We start from the raw sequence: 24,460 nt of genomic DNA, 5'->3' as shown, positions 1-24,460 counted from the left end.
GATCAGATAATGCTACACTTGGTGTCTAGTCTTTATCATGCAAATTTACCAATATGGCATTGGCTAAAGTGAGTTCTCACGGCATGGAGTGTGTGTGTATGTGTGTGTTAGAATACACATCAAATTATTTATTGCTTATAAGCACACTACTGTTCAAAAGTTCATATTTTTATTCAGCAAGGACACATTGAATTGATCAGAAGTTGCAGGAAATATCTATTTTAGTAGTTTTATTAGCGACATTATTTAATTTTAACTTTCAAACATTTGTATTCGTGACAAATATTAAGCAATGTGACAATACTGACATTTAGCATACACATTCATGTACTGAACAGGCCACTTTTTTTTGTTCCAAAGCAAAGTAAACTACCCTTTTTTATTTTATGGTAATTACGGCTGTCAATCGATAAAAAATTTTACTCTAAATAATTACATGATATGTCGATTAATTAATCTAATTAATCGCATATTAATCGGAAAATAAATTTGACTGTGAAAATCGCCACAAAAGATTATTTAAAGCTATTTTTGTGTTAAAAGAAAAGTAGCAAGTAGACATTACAAATTGTAGCTTTAGATAGAAATATTTTATTTAATTCAGCATAAAATTTATTACACAAACATTTAGGCTGCAACGGCCTAACGTAAACTATGGAACATGAAAGTAGAACATCTGAGAAACATCTCAGTATTATTTGTTCATACAGTGAAAGTCAATGGTAACCAACACAGCTTTGTTACCAACAGCATTCCAAAAAACTTTCATATTCCACAAAAGAAAATTTACATTCTGTCATCATTTGATGACAGAATGTAAATTTTGAGGGGGGGGTGAACTCTCCCTTTAAATGTTTTTTTTTTTTTAAATGAAATGATACTTTCTAAAGAAACTAATTCTACCAGCAGGTGGCGGTAAATGTCTTAATCATTAATCATAATTCGTTCAAAACTCAGATTCATTCAGAAACTAAACACCACTGTGTTGGTCAGAGATGTGCAACAATTCTGCTATGGCTTCCAAAGTTATATTTTCTCTGCAAAATTGAGCAAAAACACATAATATAATGTATAACATTTTAGGGCATAACTGCATTTATGGAGTTGTTGCCCTGCATCATATTTGTCAACAGTCAACTGTATGAAATATAAGATGATGTACAGGTCTGGGGGCGGGGCCAGTGCGTTAACTGCATTAAAATATTTTAATTGCGTTATTTTTCATAACTAATTAATTAAGTTAACGTGTTAAACTGACAGCCCTAATAGTAATATAACATATGATTCATAAAACATACCTGTTAAGTGTGTAAAAATCTAAAATACAGTGTAGTACTGTGTAGTATAGAGTAAAGTGTAAGCACAGGCTCACAGTCTTGACATTTATCCTGCTTGAATTTGTTCTAAATAACAGATGCACACACAGCAAATTCAAAAGTACTAAATTTGCTTCTGTGAATATGAATTATTTTAACGAGTCTTTTTCTTAGATTATCTGCCAGCTCAAATCTAGCCCATTGGCAAGGCAAAGTTGACTGCTACACTCCAAATGTGCTTTGATACGCTTGCCTGAAAACTTGTGGAAGTTTGTGGTTAAAGCACCACTTACAGCAGTCAAAAGCTGCAAGTGCATTTTGCAGATGCGGCGGCAGCACCCGCAGTGGTAAAAAGCTAATTCTGGTTGAGTACCATCTGTACTGATTTGTAGCAGAATGCTTTGGGTGGCTGCTTGCTTAGTTCCTCTTTTAATGTAATGTTTATGTTTTTGTTTTGTTTTGTTTTGTTGGATACTGTATTAGGCTACCGCTTGAGCAGCGCTGTCACAGAGTATTTTATCTGAAATGATGATACAAAATACAAAGGACACGTTTCTTTTTGTCATGTTTCCAAAGAGAAGCGTGAAAACAGAAAAGGACATTAGGTCCCAGTGTCCTCATTGTGCTGGAGGGTGTCCTCCCTAAACCTTACGGACACCTTGTTCATGTGGGAGAGTGATATCTCATCGGAGTTATGGCACTATTAGCTTGAGATGTGCCACTGGTACTAAAGCCACAGGCTCACTCCCATTGTGAATGTGACTCTGGAATTGCCATAAAAGGGCTAGAAGTCATCAAACTGATTTGGAAATCAAATCCATCCGCACACAATGCAGTCTTTACAAACAGGGCTAAACCTCAGATATAAAACCTCCGGTATAAAACCTCCAGTGCTTTCTCTCAAACTAAAGCCGGTCTTTCTAAAGTCTAGTAGATGAGGGGGAGAATGTCTGCAAGTTCATTTTGTGACATCTAATAATCCTTTAAAAGTCCATTCACCCCAGTTAAACCAAATGAAGAAAACACCGCCCCAAAAACTCCAGTTCTTCGGTTATGTAATCCAGCAAGTAGAGTATCTGGTAAACACACAACTCTTTAAGATAGCTTTCAGTCTGATTGACCAGTACCCAGAAAACAATTAACCTTTAGTGCAACTTCCCAGTAACGGCCTGTCTTAATTGCAAGAGTAATGTGTCACGGCTCAACCAGGTATATTTAATGATGCTTAAACTGCTTAAATCCTCTTGAACAAAAATATGCAATTGCATGTGACATTCCATAATCGCTTATGTAACTGTGAGACAGTTGTCTGACAAACAAACAGTTGATTTATAATCTCTCTATGCATCTCAGGCCATCTCTGTTTCAGATTCTATTAGAGAAACACAGTAGGGTTATGCATGGCTAAGAAGATCATGTTGGATTGATCGGAGGAAAATTATTTTCCATTTTTGTTGCCTCTGAAAAGTGAAAAGTTGTAGAGTTGACATTTATTTATTTATTTTTTTCCCCCTGCAGCTGAAAGGTGCATTAACACTGACAGTGATTAAATCTCTGGAGGTCACCGTGCTGTACTGTTGGTTGCTAACAGCTGTATCCACCTGCATCAGAACAGCTCCACTGTTTATTTTTTTTTATTAAGTGTTAGTTTACCCATAGGACTCTTGTTCATCTTCAAAAGACAAAAGATGATTTTTTAAATTAAAAACCTGAGAGATATGCACATAAATATTGTAGAGCACATAAAAAATGGTAAACTCATTGGTTCCTGTGGAAACTAAAACATGCTTGTCTGACAGGCAAAATTAATAGGTTCAAGCTTATGTTCACCATATCTGATGTGCTCAATCTATGTGTATAAAAGAATATAAGCCTAAATTAAATCTGTTCGTCATATAAAGAGATCATGTGTCTTTAGAAGACTTGTATTAAACCACTGATTAATATGTGACCCTGGACCACAAAACCAGTCATAAGTAGCACAGGTATATTTGTAGCAATAGCCAAAAATACATTGTATGGGTCAAAATTAACAATTTTTCTTTTATGCCAAAAATCATTAGGATATTAAGATCATGTTCCATGAAGATATTTTGTTCATTTCCTACCTTAAATATATATTACAATGTAATTTTTAATTAGTAATATGCATTGCTAATAGCCTAATTTGGAGAACTTCAAAAGGTGATTTGTTTAGTATTTTGATTTTTTTGCACCTTCACATTCCAGATTTTCAAATAGTTGTATCTCGGCCAAATATTGCCCTATCCTAACAAACCATACACCAATGAAAGGTTATTTATTCAGCTTTCAGATGATGCATACATTTCAATTAAAAAAATGTACCCTTATAACTGGTTTTGTGGTCCAGGGTCACATATGGATTCAGTTTGACTTCGCTAAACAGTGTCCCTTAAAAGGTTCATGAACTGAGAAACCAAAATTCCCCTGATTTAGTGAAATATAAGAGGTCACTGTACCAAAAACATCCTGTAAGTTTCAGAACTCAACACTTTAACGTTAGTCTACAAATGGCTTATATGGAAGCCAATCTGGTAAAACAACAGATTGTGGAATGTGACACTTTATGACTTAATAGTGTAGCGAAACACTGCCTCCACAGAGATGATCAATGCCTGCTTCTACATCACTGCCCGTTTAGCCCCGCCCACCGATTCACACACATAGTAGGTAAATAACAAGAGGGACGAATGCAGGTCTACGCAGAAACCAAATGATAAAGATGGCTCTCAAATACAACAAGAGGCTGTGCAGTGTCAAGTTGTGCAAAAACAGTCTTTGCATTGCCTTCCTTCTGATCCCAAAATTAGGAAAAAGTGGATGAACTTTATTTTTTAAGGACCAAGTTCAGTAAGACCTTTGATCGCTTCATTTTACCACAGAATTGTTTACAAGCAAGGAACAATTTGATGCGGGATTTTCAGATAGATTGAAACTAAAAGACAATGCTGTGCCGACTATATTGGATCCGACAGTAATGTCGCACTACACAAATCACTATTGCTTTGCCTGTTATTACAGATTGTTTGATATGTACCGAGTATTTATGCATCCATCAATGAAAGCTGTAGGCTGTCAAACATACACAACTATTAGCCAATCACAGCAGTGGGTGTCTACCTCTGAGTCTACAATTCGCCACGCCTATTCAAACAGAGCGTTCTGATGAGGGGGGTCAAAACATGACAGAAAATAGCCAATTACTTCTAAATCATGTTGCTGGTGTAAAAATCTTTATAGCATTAAAAGTGGACCTCAGAGAACAGCACAAAACAATGAAGAAGGCTGCCTTTTAAGCGTTACCAAAAGATTGATTTGCTCAGATGACTTCTGGTCACATAAAAAGGCTGTGAATGAGAACGCCCCATTCGACCAAAGATCTGAAGACTGTTCTTGTAAAATACCATCAGGAATATGACACGCTGCTGTGTATAGAAACCACCAGTGGTACACAACCCCAAGGACCAGCCTCCCTGGTACAGGGCTCACAGGTACTCAAGGGTATTTTGTGGATTGCATCAGTCAAAGTGGCTTGTTTTTCCCAAAGCATCTGTGTTTAGTTGATTCAAGTCGAGAGGTCAGTGAGGCTTTCAGCTTGAGTGACAAACAGGTGGTATTTAGTAAGTGGCTTCGAAGCGAAATGGGAATTCATCACTTTATTTTTAATTCTTTCCAGCTTGGATACTATGTACTGACGAAGCAACCAGCACATGGTTGCAACTGACAAAAGTGCTCAGCTTAAAATTCAAGTCCAATTTTGTTTGGATCCGGCTCTTAATTAAGCTCGGAAACAGAAGACTGCTCTGTTTGCAATCTGTCCTGTAGTACTCAACTCATAAACGGGTTGTCGGCAGAGCTGAAGAGACGCCATCTCCAAATGTTTGTGGAAGTTCCATCTAATCCATCTGTTGCATTAGCAAAGCCTCAAGTTTGTTCCCTCAGAGACGATTTTTTCTTCCTCTAACTTACTCTGCTAAACTCCCCGTGAGACGTTCGAACCATTAAATGCTCTGGCAAATTAGTATAATTGGCTTATTTGTATTTCATGAGTCACATAACAAACATGTCAGGTTAGGATTTAATTTGTCTCTCTGTTGTGCAACTAATATGTGCATTGTGATTCAGACAACAGGCGAGAATGAGAGAACAGGAAGAGGGTTATGATTTAGAGCGACACACCGATGAATCACAGCACAATAGCTCCATGCTAATCTATCATCATAAAACACAGGCGCACAAGACCGCAGTCCCACGATCCTATGCTTTAACGATCACGCTCGCAGATACAGCATATCTACATGCATTACCTCATGCCTCGTGAAAGGTGAAGGACTGGTTACGTCGGCCGACACGTTTCGTCGACCTGTGACAGACTGTTGCGTATAAGCGACTGATATTGATTACTGCGGTCGACAGCAAAGCATGCAATTACACTAGGACAAAGATGCACTTCAGATAATCTTTGGGCAGTTAACGTGCCACAGATTGCTTGTTGTTGTTACCCATCAATCCTAATGTGTCCTGCTTAAAGGGATAGTTCAGCTAAAAACGAAAGTTTTATTTACCCTCATGTAGTTTCCAATCTGTCTAACTGTGCAACACAAAAGAAGATATTTTGAAAAATGTCTCTGTTTGTCGTCAGCGGGGATCAGTTTAGTTTTGGACCCCACTGACTTTCAATTCAAAAAATTTTCTTTTGCGTTCCAAAATAGCTTTGGAACAACATGAGGTTGAATTTTTCGTTTTGAGGTTAACTATTTATTTTAAATAAAACCTACAGAGGGTCCATTGAAACTAAAATAGACCGATTCTGCTTCTCATCTAAGCATATATTGATTTAGAAGATGATTTTATTCTGTGTAGCTCCCTCTTGGTCTTGCATGCAGGTCAAAGGTTAACAGCTGTCAGCAACAGATCATTGCGTGCTATGCCAGAGCCGTCCGGGATTAGATCCAGAACCCTTCGTTGTATCGTTATACCCACTTGTTTTTCTACCAGCACACATGCTCAGGCACACACGTTACGCTTGGCACTGTATGGATTAACCCCATCTAAGACAGAGCACGATAATGATAAAATAATCACATGAGACCGCAGGGCTCTATCTAATCTAGTCTACAGGCTGCCATGATTGAAAACCGGGCTCCAAACGGAGAAGCAGGCAGAGGTCCATAATAGGATTTACATCTGGGAGAGACAAGCGCTCTACAGATATAGATATACAACAGGAACGGATGACTTGCACCTGATGCCCACAAGAATCACTTTAAAGATGTGTCGATGAATGAAATAAAAACAAAAAATGGACAGTGTAGGGTGCGAGTCACAAAGAGGCTTGACGTAACCCACGTGCCCCTTCAAAACATTGCCTGTCTGAACCTAAATAATCACGTGCTAAATAAACCAAAGGCAAGCATTCAATCAGAGCTGAAGTGGAGCTACATGCATACAGGTGGACGAAAACAAACAGGCAGAGGAATCCAAGGCAACAGTTGTCAATTCTAGACAGAGAGTAAGAAACAAGTACTCACTGGAGTCGTCCGAATCGTAGCCTTCCACGTCCGGCTCTTCTTCCTTCTTGCTGACCACGAGCGCGGTGGCACCGAAGGCTTGGTCCAGGTCGTCCTCATCCCGTTTGGGGTCTGCGGCCGGGCCCTCAGACTTCTGGCTGGTAGAGGTGCTCCGCAGGGAGCCGGCGCGGCTGAGGGCCGGAGGAGCTGTGGGGGAAGACCCCGTGGGTAACGGGGGAAATAGTCAGATATCTGCTTGATGGGCTGAATGGGACCTGGACATACATCAATGGCCATGTGCTCCTGGATGCTGATGGTCGTCTTCTCGCCTTTGCGTTGTGTCATTCATGCAGCCCTTTTGAGGATGTGCCACCACCCCTGAACTCGGGTGGTAACAGTAAATAAAAAATGAAGAAATAAAGAAAATGAAATAAAAAAACAACCTTCAAAAGTAAAATCTTCTTAGCTCTGGTAATCTCTTAAAGTCCCTGAAGAGCAACTGAGCGTGTCTTGGTGTGTGAGTGCATGTGTGTGTGAGTTTGCGATCGCAGCGGTGGGCTACATGAGAGGCTGCGGGCTGCTCCAGCACACTGTAGTCATGCCGTCTGCCTGTGAGCTGCGCTCAGACCACTACAGCACGCTAAGACTGTTACCGGGATGAATGCATGTGGGAGAGAAAGAGAGAGAGAGAGAGAGAGAGAGAGCGAGGGAGAGAGAGAGAGAGGGAGGGGGCAGGATTATATGGAGGGACGGAGGGATTGGCTAATGTCATTGCTTAGCAACATGACGGTAAACAGGAACCGGGCGCACGGCTACTTAATTATGCTATTAGTCCATCTGTTAGAGAGAGAGCGGCTGGGTTATCTCTGTGTTGCTCCTCTCTCTTCGGTATAGCTTCTGACTGAACCGCCGTCACAGACACGCGCCGCATGTGCTAAACTCCAGCACAATTACCAGCAACAGGTGCTAAATGCCTAAAGTCACACGTGCCAGGTTATACATCAGTCTGGCTATTCAAATAGTACAATGGGGGAAATACAAAAGGTAGAGAAGAAGAAATGCAGTATTTATAAAGCTTTTTAATGCAGTATTTGTAATTTGCAGACAGTGTAATGCATGTGTGCGTCTACACTGTTGTTCAGTAAGATTTTTAAGTAAGAAGACTTTCCTGCTAATCAAGGCTGCGTTTATTTGATTAAAATTACAGAACAAAACAGTAATATTGTGAAATATTTTTGTAATTTAATATAGTGGTTTTATATTGTAATATACTTGAAAATAGAATTTATTCCTGTGATGCAAAGAATTTTCAGCATCATTACTAGTCTTCAGTGTCACATGTTCCTTTCTAATATACTGATTTATTATTCATATTGTACTGCCTAATATTTTTGGAACCTGTGATACTTTTTTCAGGATTCTTTGATGAATAAAAAGTTAAAAAGAACAGCATTTATTTAAAATAGAAATCTTGTAAAACTACTGTTCAAAGTTTGGGGTCAGTAATTTTTTTTTCTTTCTTTGTTTGAAAGAAATTAATACTTTTACTCAGCAAGGATGTGTTAAATTGATAAAAAGTGATAGTAAAGACTTCTTTTTGAATAAATGCTGCACTTTTTCACTTTCTATTCATCAGAGAATCCTGAAAAAGCTTCACAGCTTCCAAACAAATATTAAGCACCACAACTGTTTACAACATTGATTATAAATCAGCATATTTGAATGATTTCTGAATTATTGTGTGACACTGAAGACTGGAGTAATGGCAAATGAAAATTCAGCTTTGCAAAATAATAAATTATAAAGTATATTAAAACAGAAAACTGTCATTTTAAATTGCAATAATATTTCAGAATATTATTTTTTCTGTATTTTTGATCAAATAAATGGAACATTGATGGGCAATTTTTAAAAAAAACATTAAAAATCTTACTCATCCCAAACATTTAAATGGCAGTGTATGAATATTAAAAGTATAGTTCATCCAAAGTCCCCTTCTAAGATTCTGTCTTTCTGAAACTGTATAAAATTCTTTCATCTGCAGAACATGAAAGGATATATAAGAACATTTCAAATATTTTTGTCCAAAACTACCAAAACTACATTGGACAGCATTGACTTTTTAAACTTATGGACCAAAAAACAACACAGACTTTTATTTCAAAACCAATTTTTATGTTCCACAGAAGTAAGTAAGTCAACACAGCTTTGGAACGAGGATTCAAATTTCCACTTTTCAAGTATAACACGTTGTTAACATTTAGCAACATGTTGCTAATTGGCTTCATATTCTGGCTTTTAGCCATTTTTAAGAGTCTTTAGGGTCGCTGTATTCATAACACTTATCTACATGAACTTCTCTTCAAGCGATTTCAGTGTCATGACAAATAATGACGGTAGAGACATTTACTGGGAAAATTGCATCAGCGCTCTGTTGCTTTATGAAAAATAGCAGGGGGCTATTCAACCTGTCCTCTGCTTTACAGCAATGATAAATTACAGGCAAAAGCCGTTCTCACATTTTACAATAGCAAAGATTTATAGTGAAAACAGTGAGTAATCTTGATGTACTCTCTTAAGGGACCTAGACGAGATGATAATGCAGCGCTCTCGACTGACAGTGTCGCTTTTAACAAGGGAAGAGGAATGAGGAAAACAATTAATGATGGCGAGGGATATACGTAGGATATAGCATGATGTTATTTAATCATGCTTGTTCATAATTTCGATCCAAATGTTTGCCATTCCCACATGGTATCATTAGGAGACAATTCATTTACTCTTATAATTAAGGAGTCGCCCCCATGCTCGTTGCAATTCTTCAGCGGAAAACACTTTGTGAGAGCGAAGCTCATTATTTTCTGTCTATTTCCGTAATTCCTTCTGGAGGTCCTTTCTTTTGTGCTTCCGGAAGACTCACGGTTAAAAAAATAAAAAATAAATAAAAAATACAAAAAAAATTGAAGAAGAGGAAAAAGGCAGAAAAAAGTTTGATTACCTCCAAAGAGTGCTTCACAAGAAAAGTAGCACAGCTGCTACCATTTATCATGCTGATAATGTGCAGGTTATTAATTTATTAATTAATTTGATTCTAATGTCTGGCACAGAAACGTAGCCGTGAACATAGTGAAGGCTAGAAAAATAACACACAGTAAATGTAGGCAAGAAGCCAAGGCTTCTATAATCCTAGTTATTTTTCCGTGGAACAATGTACTCGAATGGGGTGCTATTGAAAAAGCATTTTATTATGTAAATTTGCTGAAATAAAGTCAGGCAGAAAATTGTATTCAAATGACTTTAATGATGTAAAATGTGATGCACTTCTGTGGTCATAAATTCAAAATCTCATTCACGCTGACTGAATTTTCTACTGCCACAGAAAGTGATTTGCACTTTCCAGAAAATATCATTCAAACGCAGACACTACAGGAGAGAAATCGCTTAAATTTTCCAACATGACAAACGTGTCAATCCTGGTGAACAAAAAAAAAAGTCTAAATGGTTTGTTGGTCTCATCTGGTTTATACTAGTCTAGCTGCTTTCCCAACTACCTTGACCAACCGACAAGTGCTGAAACACTCTTAAAACCAGTGAGGTAGTTTTGAGCTTTCATTTCAGCAAAGAACATGCACTTCAGAAACGCATAAATATCTGAAATGCGATATGATGTGAGCCGCTGTAATGTAAAATCTGAGGAAAATAGCAGTGCACTTTTAGTTAATTTCACATTTTTAGCTCTAGTTCTCTTTCAGGCTCTCCACGTGCAATTCATAACTTGGCCTGTCCATAATGGCTCTTTAAGGGCATGGTTCTTAATCCAATCTGGCCGCTGTAATCAGAGGATAAAATGGGTTAGTGGATATTGGCTGCTCCGGCCCTTGGCCGAGATCAAATGTCATTCCTATGAGGCTCCATTGTGATGAGGGAACCTTTGGAGACGGATACAGACTAAATATGAATCAGCAAGGCCATTCAAGACAAAGTTCATGGGTAGTGACATTTCTGTAAGAAGGTAAAAGCTACTTCTGTTCTTGCGGTTTCTTAAAGAACCATCATACGCTGATGAAAATGTACTGTATACTGCTTTTATGATGATTAATTTTCCAGAACCTGGCAGCATATAGTTGTGGTGAGATATTTTATTTATTAATTCATGAGTGAATGACAAATTCATGCCTTTAGCACCTTTAACATTCACTCCCTAGTTTCCTTAAATTTTTAAGAGAACTGCTCAGCACTGATGCCGTCAACTTATGGGATTTGAAAACTAAAATAAACAAATAAATAAATATATAGGGTGAATTGCAGCTAGATTTCCCACTCAGCCACACTAGCTATCGCTGGTAATGGAGCACTCACATACAAATTCATAGAGGGCAGAAACAGGCCATATAATATGAGGTTGTGCTGCTCACAGAAGAGCTCTTGGGCCTGCTCTCACCTGTTCTAAAAATGACAGAAGGAGAACTGCAGAGGCGAAATGTACAAACTGCTCAGGGATGCCATTATTAACATATACACAAGTGCCAAGAGGAACTGCAGACATGCATTTATTTTACTTTACTTGCTTTTCTGTTTCAGTTGCTTTAAACTGTCATGTTTAAAAGAGTATGGTAGCACCAGAGAGATCTCAACATGTATTCCTTCACTTTCTGCTTTGCAAGCTTGATGTTTTTCTTGTTTGGATGCAGAGTTCATGTTCAGGTCTTTGACTGAACCTGTGACATTCAACAGGGTGGTGAAATTGCAAAAAATGAATTGCTCTTGAAAGCAGTCATGGTGAAAAATTAAAGGATTAAATAGACATTTTTAGCTCTGACACTTCAGATTTTGTGTTTATGGGTTGACAGTAGCGATGTCGATTTTCGATCATTCCCATTCCCATTTAAATTAAAGATCAATTAATCGAGTAATCGTTAACCTTAACACTGCAAAATGCATTTTGATCCTGCTCAAGAAACCTTTTTTATTATTATCAATTCTGCTTCATGAATGGTGCTACTTAAAGGGATAATTAATCCAAAAATGAATTAATTTGTCATTAATTACTCACCCTCATGTTGTTCCAAACCCGTAAGACCTTCGTTAATCTTCTGAACACAAATCAACACATAGAAACCAAGGGTCCTTCAACGTTAAAACAGTCTATGTGACATCAGTGGTTCAACCGTAATCTTATGAAGCTACGAGAATACTTTTTGTGCGCCCTAGCGCCATTTTTGAGGGTATCAAAACGTATGCACTCACTTTCCTCTGCATGTAAACGACACATGCGCGTGGTGCTGCTGACGTGCAAAACACATGAGCACGTGTCATGATCCTCTCCAAAATGGCACTAGGGTGACACAGAGGAGAAGAACTGTTGAATGGAGTCGTTATTTTAGTTTTCTTTGCACTTTTTCTCGTTCATTCTACCTTTCTGGGCCTTGAACGTGGACCCTTGCTGTCTATGGAGTGTCAGAAAGCTCTCAGATTTCATAAAAACAAATCTTAATTTGTGTTCTGAAGATGAATGAAGGTCTTACAGCTGCTACATAACTACATAACTACATAACCAACTACATAACACCTGCACTGTAGGGCTGGACGATTTTTTAGATTTTATTGATTATTTCGAATTAAATTTTTTGCCATAATTTCATTTTTTAGAAATCAAGGAATCGCAATTTTAAATAGAAATATTAACAAACATGCAAAAAGGAGGACGTGACCTTCTTTCAGCTTGAGTGACACATTTTTATAATGCCGTTTCATGCATGAGACGCTGCAAGAGGTGCAAGTGCAACAGTCAAACACGTCCATGTTTACATAGAAAAAACAATGGAAAAGCAGTGCAATCAAATAAAAAAACTGTGAAGAATTACTACTGTATGTCTGATATTTCATGTTTGCATCATGATGACAGGCTGTTCATTGTTTTTACAGATCATTTATAGTTAATAGTCTGGTGTTATACTGTCATTTTGAATATGAATTACCTTTTGAGATTTTTTTAAGAATTTCCTTGTATTATTAAGACAAGTTTGTACAAGATGTTTTTTAACTAGAGGGCTAATAAGGGAAAGTTACTTGAATCATGTTGTAGTTACATTTTCAAGTTGATTAGTTAAAAAAAATAAAATAAATAAAAACTAAGATTGCAATTTTTAGCCGTATCACCCAACCCTACCGCATCCCTTATGAGACACTGTTGTTGCTACAGCTGCTCGAGCGGGGTGAAAATAGTGGACAGTGTACAACTGACCGAGGGCAGAAATATGCTAATACGGAACAGCCCATCAGCGGTCGTGGGCGGGGCCTGAGCAGTATGACGTAATTCTGCTCTGAAAATCAAAACGGCTTAATAATTGAGACTGTTTTTTTGTGATTAAAAAAAGTGAGTGAATGGATTTTTATCATTGTAGGGTGGTTTTGTCCACACACTGCTAAGACACATTTACATGCAAACGCCTTGTAAAAGTGAATTTTGCATCTGATGTCCCCCGTAAAATATATATATATGTATATATATATATATATATATATATGTATATATATATATATATATATATATATATATATATATGGTAAGATAAAATAAAAACAAATTCTATCTCAATCAAAATCACACACTCAGTACAGCATTATAGGTGATTAAAATACAGATGCATTTAAATTAAATTAATAAATAGTATTCTATATTCTAAGGTGCACAGAAGAAATTTGCAATGGTCCCTGCCATGCTGTGAATCTGAAATATATCCATAAATGTGCTGTTAATTAACAAACCAGCCATCAGGGGTCTGTCTAGGAGATGCCCTTTAAAGGAGCAGTTAACGGAAAACATCATCTTTTGAATAGTCCTTACCTGCTGAGAGGATAAATTACACTCATACTACAATCTTTCAGTGGAGCAGCCAATTTAACTCAGTAACACAAGATAAAATTAAACTTGCTAGGATAAAAGACAAGCATTTAAAGAGAACCAAGGCAAAATATATTATTGAAATTCTGTGATTGTGAGATCTGACACTTAAAAAATGTTTTCTGGTGTGCCTTATTGTATTTAAGGTTGTTTAAACAATATTTTGAATTTATTAAGCAGTTAAAGGAATTGTTAACCCAAAAATTACAGTTTGCCAAAGATGTTCTCAACCTCAGGGCAAATATAGATGGAACAGTTTTGGGAAAATTCAGCATTACATCACTTGTTCACCAACAGATCCTCTGCAGTGAATGGATGCTGAATTAAAGTCCAAACAGCTGATACAAACATCACAATAATCCACAAGTAATCCACAAAACTCCAGTATGTGTTCATAAGAAACAAACCCATCATTAAGAGATTTTAATTTTAAACTGTTGCTTCCATAATAACACTACCTCCAGTGAAAAAGTCCATTCCCTTGTCCTCTCACATCAAAATCCACTGGCATATTTGTTTGAACTTTTTGGACAGTGCTGACACTGTAAAAAACAATATGTTGAGTCAACTTAAAATAATTTGTAACCTGGCTGCCTTAAAATTTTAAGTTCAGTCAACTGACAGAGAAAGACAGAGAAATTGTATTTTAGCTGGAAGCAACCTGATGGATTTATGTGTTACAAACACGCAGCTTTTTGCTTCGCAAGGAGTTTCAAGGCAACTATTCACTGTGGAGGATCCATTAGTGAGTGAGGGATGTAATATTAAATTTCTCCAAATCTGTTCAGATGAAAACACAAACTCATCTAGATGCTGGATGGCCTGAGGGTAAATTTTCATCAAATTTTAATTTTGGGTATTTATTTCATTTTAATGTTACATCATTAAGAATGCTGGCAGGTTGCCTGACCCCAAAAAATAAATAAATAAAAAACAGTATCATATCAATTCTCTTCTGCTACACAGTAGTCAGTTCACAGTTGGAATAAGAATAAGATATGCAGAACAATCCACCTACAGTATATTACAAACCATTAGCAATGATCCTCCATTTCCCACAACTGTCACTGGTAAACAACTTTTCCGTGCACATGAGAATGCAACAGGCTCCATATCTGTGAATAGATATTTATGACTGCAGCATGTGGCACATTAGGGTTTTACACTGAAATAGCCTGAAGCGCTGGACGTGGGGAGGAGAACAGATGTCAAATGGAGTTTGATAGATGAATGCAGATCCTTTGAGACACGCAATGATCCCAAACAAGACTCAGTAGCACAAAGGATGAAAGATATTCGCATTATAATCTCTGCTGTGGTTAAAAAGTGCTCTAAAGAACTCAAATTAGCCAGGTTGTTTCAGACTCCCCAGACACAGTGCAGTATGCACACCGAATGAACAGGTGCGTAAGTGGTGATGACTGTTTATTTAGGATGCTCACACACTGTTAGTCAGGACTTACTGATGAGGGCTACACTTCCAAATGAATTGTTCCCCCTAATGGGCACTGCCTGCAATCGGTTCTTTGAATTCCTAACCGTTACGTGACAAGCGATCCAAATGGGTAATACAACCTGCTCTAAGTGGACTATTAACACTGCTGCTCTTGAGGGCTTCTGCTCTCGGCCGTAGTTACTTAACCTAAACCGTTCAGCAACACATATCAAATTGACTGATAGAAGCACAGTAATTGGGCTGATAAGCAGTGATGAAACAGCGCACAGGGAGGAAGTGGCCGACCTCACTAAGAGGTTCTGCATTAAGACCGAGCCCAGAACATTAACAACACAGCACCTCCCCAGGCAACAGACACATACCCACCAGGGTTGGGCAGAGCTCGGAATTTAAAGGGATAGTTCACCCGAAAATGAGAATTCTGTCATCTTTTACTCACCCTCACGTCGTTCCAAACCCATTTGCCTTTTCTTCTGCAGAACACAATAGAAGACATTTCAAAGAATATTGATAACCAAACAGTTTTGTTTACCTTTGAATTTCACTATATAGACAAAAAAGGTAACACTTTAGTAAAGGGAACAATTCTCACTATTAACTAGTTGCTTATTAGCATGCCTACCCTTAACATATTACCCAATACTACCCAATACTACCTTACTACCTATTAATAAGCAGCAGTTAGAAGTTTACTGAGGCAAAAGTCGTAGTTAATGGTTTATTAATAAAGTGTGACCAAAAAATAAATAAAATAGTGAGACAAAATATCTTTTTTTAATGTTCCACAGAAGAAAGCCAAAAGTACTTTCGTTTTTGGGTGAACTATTCCTTTGAGAACTGGCTCTCTTAACATTTGAGAGAGTTAATTTGAATTTGTCACAGGATGTTGAATTTACTAAACTGACATTCAGTGAAACTGAACATTTGCTGATTAGACATATTTCAGTTAGTTTAATAATGTCACAATTTAACACAGACATTAAATTGTTTAATTTTGCAATACACCTTCATTAAATGCTCTTTCTCCCCCCAGTAAATAAATAAATAAATCAGAATTTTTATTTTTGGCTAAGCTACACTCTACAAAAAATACCCCCCAGTGCTGGGTTAAATATGGACAAACCCATCAGTTGGGTAAAATGTTTAACCCAGCCTTCTGGGTAGTTTTGTTTAACTCAATTACTGCATAAAATGAACCCAAAATAGGTTGTAAATTAAAAAAATAATAATAATATTAATTGCATAATTACTAGCAATAATCAAAGGGTGAATATTTATTAATAAGAAATGTAAAAAAAAAATAATAATAATATTTTGAATCAACTTATTAATAAAGGTTCATTTATTGAACATATTAATAAAAGTTCATTTCCAACATATTTTGGGTTCATTTTAAGCAAGAAATATAGTAATTTTTAAGCAATAATTAAGCTAAATAAAAATGCCCAGAAGGTTGAACCCAACTGCTGGGTTTGTCCATATTTAACCCAGCATTTTTTTAGAGTGTATGTAAACTAACTTCTTTGAGGAATAGACCCTGCATTGTCTGTGACTTGGTTAAACAAAAAGCACGTTCTTAAAAGTGAGACTGTTGTCTCTTAACACAAGATTTAAAAGAAATAAGACACTACTTGATGAGATAAAAAAAAAAAAGAACTTTGTTAGAAATTTTTGTTTACACTCTAAAAATGCTGGGTTCAGCTTGTTGGGTCATTTAACGGAGTTATTTTGAATATTTTTTACCCAGGTGCTGAGCAGTTTTTTTGTAACTCAGCTGCTGGGTCATTTTTACTGTCAGTACAAATGATGAACCCCCTCACATACCAACTCAGCGTTGGGTCAGTGTAACCCAATGTTGGGTAGTCTGTGCCAAACCGGTTAAAACAAGGTACATTTGTTAGCGGTCATTTTGTGTTCTTTCACGAGAGAAAACTTGACTGTGAGAAAACTATTAAGAGTTGTATTACATTGTATTCCAGTCAAATTATTACTGTGTAAATAGGACAATGTCTTAAGTCTCACATTTCCTTTTTTTGTTTAAATGTACATTGCAACTAATAATATAACTATAATGCTATTTGGAAAGCTTGCCTTCTACAAAAGCAGCATTTGCCGGATTTCCACCCAAAGCAAACGATCCGCCGGTGCCACCATGGAAGTTTCACCTCCTGCCAAACGAGGTGCAACCAGGGCTGAAACACGACACAACTTTGCTATTATAGGTAACGAAGCTCCTGTGCCTACACTGACTACAACTTGTACGCTATTGATCAAGTGCGCCAAAATATTGTTGCAGCTGTGGACGTGCTATGTGTTTGATGGAATGAAACTTAAATGTCTGACAGATGAAGTAAAGCTGTTTTTGATGTAACTTTTCAAACATGATAAGTCATGAATATAACGTTAAATCATTTAATAAACTGGAACGGCCTACTGTAGGGTATCAGAGGGAATCAGACAAATTGATGATTCGATCAGAACACACTCGAGTCTGAATTCCACAAAGAGGCCCAAGACAACGGATGACCGTAAATCAGGCCCTAGCACCAGCCCGCCTGAAGTAAGTTTAACCAACCAACTCCTTCACAGCTTTGAACAACTTGCAACATTAACACAAAAGAACACAATTATTGATAATCCCAACTCAGGAAGGAGATTGTCAATTTTGGGGCAAGAATTACATGATTTACATTATTCAGCTTATGAATGCTTTACACCATAAATGTTGAATAGCAGATGGATGCAATGCAAATTAACTCCTACTTTACCCTCACTGAGTTTGTTTAGGTGGATGCAGGCAAACAGTCAGCACAGTGTTGCAGATTTAAATACTTTTCTGAGGGGAGGCATGCAGGATGATAATGCTTCATTTAGCAAGTATTTATTTGCAGTCACTGAAGAGAGAGGAAAATGTCTAAACTGTTTTTTTCTACATAATGAACTTGTTAATATAAACAAGTAGGAGGATGGGAGCAACAGTCATAGTGAACATTGCTATTCATATTTAATTGTCAGTGTCACTGCGCTTCATGACATTACAATTTACTCTCACTAGTGCATCTGAATCATTATGGTTTTTAAACAACCAATGCATTTGACTATTCTTAAAACACCATGATACAAATTTTCCCTCTATTACAGTTAAGAAAAAACAACAAAAAACGATAAAATAACACCATGAGCGGAAATGAGTCCAAGCACATGTGTGGAGATAATGACCAAAACTGGCAAATTTGAAAGAACAGATCATACTGGTTCTGTGAATATTGTTGTTTTGTTGGTATATTTACAGACAGAATTCAGAAGTTTTTCTTTGGTAAAACCTTCTAACATTTACTTACTATCTCTGACGACTTTTAGTATCTTTAGTAACTTCTTTAGTATAAATAGAATTGTTGTAGAAAAAAATTACAACAAACACTGAAATTCACCTTTTACAAACAGGTATATTTATGACTGTCTATGGGGAGCATCTGTGTTCACTCTGTCAGCATGCACTGCACTTCACCTACGTACTGTAAGCCTAATTTTTCAAATACCACAGCAGTACTTTGAAATGCAAGTAATTTTAATAGATCTTCCGCATAGGGTGACCACCTGGCAATAGGGCTGTTGCGGGACATAGATGTGATTTTGCGGGACAAGGCGGGACACATGTGAGACTGATACATTTTCTACTGTTATGCTATGTAAATACTGATTACATCCGTTGTCATACGCGCTGATCTGTGTTTCTGAGTGCACACATGCAAGCGAGAAAAAGCGTGTCTTTTTATGAGAGTAAAGAGAATCCACCTGCGAGAGAAGAGATTTATGCTTGCGGATTTCGATGCGCCCTGCATTACAATAATGTGCTCTAGGCATCTGTCATTAAAATAACTCCACAGAAACCACCTCAAACGAACTATTAAAATAAGAAAAAAGTCATGTCTGAAAGCTGCATCGATTTTTTTAAAAATTGGTTAAAATGAATGGAGAATATCGTGTTTTTCTGTGTGCGCTCGACCATTTCCATCGGTGGTCCTAGATCACTTGATGAGGTCCGCAAATCCTTTGCGCAGAAACTATGCTGCAAAAAGAATAAATAAGCTTTCTTAAAAAGGCAAAAGAACATGCAGACATTTTCTTAATATGATCATAAAAGCCAACAGACTGATGAAAACACGGGACATTTTCTCAATATGCGACGTGCGGGACAAGGGGTGAAAATGCTTTGCGGTACAATGCAAAGTGGGACTGGTGGTCACCCTACTTCTGCAACATTTTTTTTTTTTTTTTCACCCTATACCCCTAAACCAGGGGTGGCAAACGTCGGTCCTGGAGAGCTGCAGCCCTTTTGCTTCAACCCTAATCAAACACCTGAACAAGCTAATCAAGGTCTGAAGGGTTACTAGGAAGCTACAGGCAGGTGAGTTTTTATTAGGGTTGGAGCTGAACTCAGCAGAGCTGCGGCTCTCAAGGACCAGAGTTCACCACCCCTGCCCTAAACTAACAGCAATAAAATCACTCTTTTGCTGTTTTCTGACATGGCATGAAATAGTCTCACATAAACGTTTTAAAACATTGCTTTAAAACGACATAAAAAGCTATTGTTCCTAAGTGTTTTTAAAGCCAAAGATGGGAAAAAATGGCAATGATTTATATGATTATACAAACAATCCATAGCTTATAAATCAGATACGGTTTTCTTTTGGATTTTTTAAGGTCTTTGTTATATGAATTCTCAGTCCCTGCACTATAAGTTTCAGAAAATGAAAAACTGCACTTCACATATCTAAAATACAATCACATAATAGCGACACTCTGTCATTTTGAGATATGTCAAAGCACTCCTCTGGAAATCCCATATCTCTCCCTAAAACATAGTGAAAGTTCTGGAGAAACAATGTTACACTAATAAAAAAGTATCAAAAAGTTAAGCTTTTAAGTGACCCTGTGTCAACAAGCTTTTCATGCTGTGAGTCCTCTGAATTCGGCATGGTATAGCACTAAATTATTTGAATTTATTTTCATTTATTATTGTTTGTTTTTCTAAAACATAAAACGTTCACAAATATTCCATTCCATTGTGTCCATTTCTTGAGTGTTGCAGACCTGAGTGCTCCAATTGCTATTTTAAACAATTTAAATATTTTTATTATGATTTATAAGGCTAGTAAAATGGAAAAAATAAAACATTTACAAATATTTCTTCCCACTGTAGGAAGATAAAACTTCCATTCTTTGAGGATTGGAGACCTGATTATATATACTACTATATATACTACAACTGAAGAGTTTTTAATAGAGTTTTACAAGATTATTTATTCAGCAAGGATGCGTTTAACTGATCAAAAGTAATAATGAAGACATGTATGATGTTACAAAAGATTTCTATTCCAAATAAATGTTTTTAAACTTTTTAATCAAAGGATCCTGAAAGGTTTTACCATTTCCATAAAAAATTTAAGCCGCACATTGATAATAAGAAGAAATGTGTCTTGAGCACCAAGTCAGCATGATTTAGAATTAGAATGATTTCATATGACACTGAAGACTGAAGTAATGACTGCTGAAAATGCATTGTTGCCATTACAGGAATAAATTACATACTAAAATATATTAAAATAGAAAAGAGTTATTTTAAATTGTAATAATACTTTAAAACATTACTGTTTTTACAGTATTTTTGAACACAGTTTTAAAACACCTTACCAACCCCTTCATGTAGGGCAGGGGTTCTCAACTCTGGCCCACGATTTTTCCTGAGTTTAGCTCCAGCCTTGATCAAACTCCCCTAGTAAAAACTATATTAATAGATTTAAAATGCATTAATTTTATACTAAGTATAGTTCAAGTCTATTAACATATTTACTGACATAACGCATGAGACTTACTGATATAAAAATTAATTAAACTTTATTTGGAGTACCACTTTACCATATTATGCTGCTCTCCACTCATTCTCTGAAGTCAAACATGAAGGTTTTTTTTCCCACAAAAATTCAAAGTTGCAATCAGTAAGGAAATGCCGACGGACTGGAAACTTTAATTATCCTTGAGTAGATGCATTATGCAGAGAAATATGTCTGCTTCACTTTTAGCTTAGTTTTCCGGTGGAGCCTGCGGATCGGGCGACGACTCCACACTTCTGTGAAGCGGAGTCTGCCGTTACAACTGCTGATGGAAGGAACACAATGATTTCACAGTCACGAATCACCGCACGGCTCAGTGATGTTCAGCAAGTCGGTCTTATCATAACCGACACCATTCAGCAAAATCATTCATTTCCATCAGTCGTTCTCTCCTAAATGCCCCAGGAAACCCAATTTAACTTGCGTGAGAGACTACGGCACTGTTCACTTTGTACTTCGCTTCAGAGCTACAATATAAAAGAACAAAAAGCCTACAAGATGAAAGATTTTGCAGAACCCAGCTAAAAGATTAATGATATTGATCAAGGCTTTAGATTTAGGGTTGATATCGTATGACGTTCATGCACAACTGAAAACCTTCATACCACAAATGGAGTTTGTGTCAGGACAAAGTTTCTTTGGTGGGATATTTCTGAAGCCAACAAGATGTGGGTCCAAAAAGCCAATAATGACTTATGAGAGTGCTGAATATCTGACAGGCGTCGATGAGGATGATACAATTTTTATGAGTTGAGAAAAAGCTTTCTGCTTCCTGCTGATGAATTAGAGTAGATTTCTTTTTATGAAAAAAATCTGTGAGAATGAAGTGAGGTTTGATTGATTATCGAGATTACCAGCAGTGCAACCTGGGAAATGCAGTAGGATCATGGGCAGCCCACAGATGTCACACTATAGGGGGATTACAAAGTCAATGTAATTTCACAGGGTGCGTTCACGGGGTAGAATCAGACAAAATCAAGTCAAGGAATGTATGATGTCAGCGATCCAGAAGATGATTCCCCTCGCAGGTTCAGGATTGTCTCATCAAGTGCAACGGTATATGCAAATGTGCACACTGAGCGTGGCAGACTGTCAAAAGAAACGAGAAATCAAAACATTTGCGTTTGAGAAACGCCCCTCTTCCAGAACAACACTTTCTCAGATAACAAAGTCAGGCGGAGGTGCAACTCTGAATATCTGTAGACGTCGCAAAGTTTACTGAGCATTTTAAAATGTGAATAAGTGCAGAGCTGAATTATTCATTTAGTTCACAGGTCTGAGCGATGTGATGGATGTTTATTCACAGCAGCCTGACAGTAAAACATCATTCTGCTGCCTGTTGAATTCATTACATACTCCACATTATTTTCTTTTACACTCCAGTTTTTAAACATGAGGTTCTGAGATAACACTGTGGATAAGACAACATGAATTTTAAAGTTTTGTGGCATATTATGAAATCAAGTCAAACTAAATTAAACTAGGGTGTTTGCAAAGGGAGTTGTTACGCTAAAACAGCTCATTCACATGTGTGTGAGATATTCCACTCCCCATACACTACCAGTCAAAAGCTTTTGAACAGTACAATGTTTAATGTTTTTTAAAGAAGTCTCTTTTGCTCACCAAGCCTGCATTTATTTGATCTGAGGTACAGCACAAGCAGTAATATTTTGAATATTTTTACAATTTAAAGTAACTGCTTTCTATTTGAATATATTTTAAAATGTAATTTACTCAAAGCTGAGTGACATGATCCTTCAGAGATCATTGTAATATTCTGTTTTGCTGCTAAAAAACATATTATTAATATTATTATTATGTTGAAAACAGCTGAGTAGAATGTTTCTTTGATGAATAGAAATTTCAGCATAACAGCATTTATCTGAAATAGAAATCTTTTGGAACATTATAAATGTCTTTATCATCACTTTTGCTTAATTTAAAGCTTCCTTAAATAAAAGTATTAATTTCTATCATTTTCTCAAAAAAAAAAAAAAAAAAAAAAGCTGTGAAAAGTAAAATGTTACAAAAGCTTTCTTTTCTAAAAATTATGATCTTTGGATCATTCTATTTATAAATAATATTTATAAATGATAAATGTGTATTGAACAGCAAATCAGCATATTAGAATAATTCCTGACGGATCATGTGACACTGAAGACTGGAGTAATGATGATGAAAATTTAGCTTTGATCACAGGAATAAATTTCATTTTGAAATATAATCACATAGAAAGAAGTTATTTAAAATAGTAAAAATATTTCACAATATTACGGCTTTTGCTGTATTTTGGATCAAATAAATACAGGCTGGGTGAGCAGAAGAGGTTTTTTTTTTTTTTTTTTTTTTTTTTAAAAAAACATTAAAAATCTTACTGTCCAAAAACTTTTGACTGATAGCGTATATGGCTTGGGTCTCGATTTTTGGTGACTTTATTTTCTTCAAGGCAAACAGTACGATATATTTCAGATCCTCCCAATTAGAAAAGTAAAAGCACAACAAAGCAATAACAAAGCAATTTTAATATCAATGCTTGACTAGGCAAGTGAAAGTAAAAAGCTGTGAAGTCTCAAATAACAGTTTTCAAGGGATGTTTTGTCTCTGACACTTAGGTAAGGTGTTCATGTTAAAAGCCTCTATTTCTAATGAGACATGGTGAGGACAACAAGGTTTACTGAGGGACTGGTTTACACAAAGATTGATCTCACCCTGACATCTGGCCTTAAACATCTGCAAAGCAATTAAGGGTCAAGAACAGTGTTTATGATGAATGATTCATCAATGGATGAATGATCATTCTGTAGTGGACAGCACTTTCCAGGGCCCAGTTTATGGTGGGCCTCTCCCTGACCACAATAGCAGACAAAGGTTTGCTACATTTTGATTGGATCTTGGTGGACTAACATAAGCAAACTGTCCAACGTCATCAGATGAAGTTGCCAGGACAACAGCCAGACACCTCTTGGAGGGCAAGATGACGACCTTTGGTACAAAGCCCGGGAAGGACAGAACTTCCTATTGGTCAAAATCCAGTTTCTGCCCTCCACCCACCTTGAGACTGATTCCTAAGGTTTTGGCCTGTGGCCGACCATAAAAATTCCTTTGGACCTTCAGACGCAGCAGCAGTGGGTGAAACAAAGAGAAATCACAAAGATCCATCCAAATCCATTCATAACTATGTTTTCAAACCTTAAAACTGATGCACACTACAACATACACATCTTATACCTATTCAGAAAAATAAGTATTCCTAGTGACAGCGATCTGTAGTGCAACATCTTACACAAACTCAGTTGTTAATGGACAAATGAATGCATGATTGAATGCATGATTGACAGTTCAATCTTTTCCCATCATGT

At 36.8% G+C, this 24,460-nt stretch overlaps 1 protein-coding gene across 1 annotated transcript in view; it reads right to left on the bottom strand.

Annotated features, from left to right (window-relative positions):
• Positions 1 to 7,501, bottom strand: part of LOC127165099 (double C2-like domain-containing protein beta) — a 116,890-nt gene extending 109,389 nt beyond the window's left edge. Inside the window, 2 exon segments of the mRNA XM_051109413.1 lie at positions 6,869 to 7,024; positions 7,027 to 7,501. Of these exon segments, the coding sequence (XP_050965370.1) occupies positions 6,869 to 7,024; positions 7,027 to 7,192 (322 nt within the window). The 5' untranslated portion in view covers positions 7,193 to 7,501.
• Positions 7,502 to 24,460: the final 16,959 nt, after the last annotated feature.

Source organism: Labeo rohita, chromosome 5 (genome assembly GCF_022985175.1).
Source record: "Labeo rohita strain BAU-BD-2019 chromosome 5, IGBB_LRoh.1.0, whole genome shotgun sequence".
Taxonomy (NCBI): Eukaryota; Metazoa; Chordata; class Actinopteri; order Cypriniformes; family Cyprinidae; genus Labeo; species Labeo rohita.
Note: the sequence above shows the minus strand (reverse complement) of the source record. Positions and strands in the feature narration are given on the sequence as shown.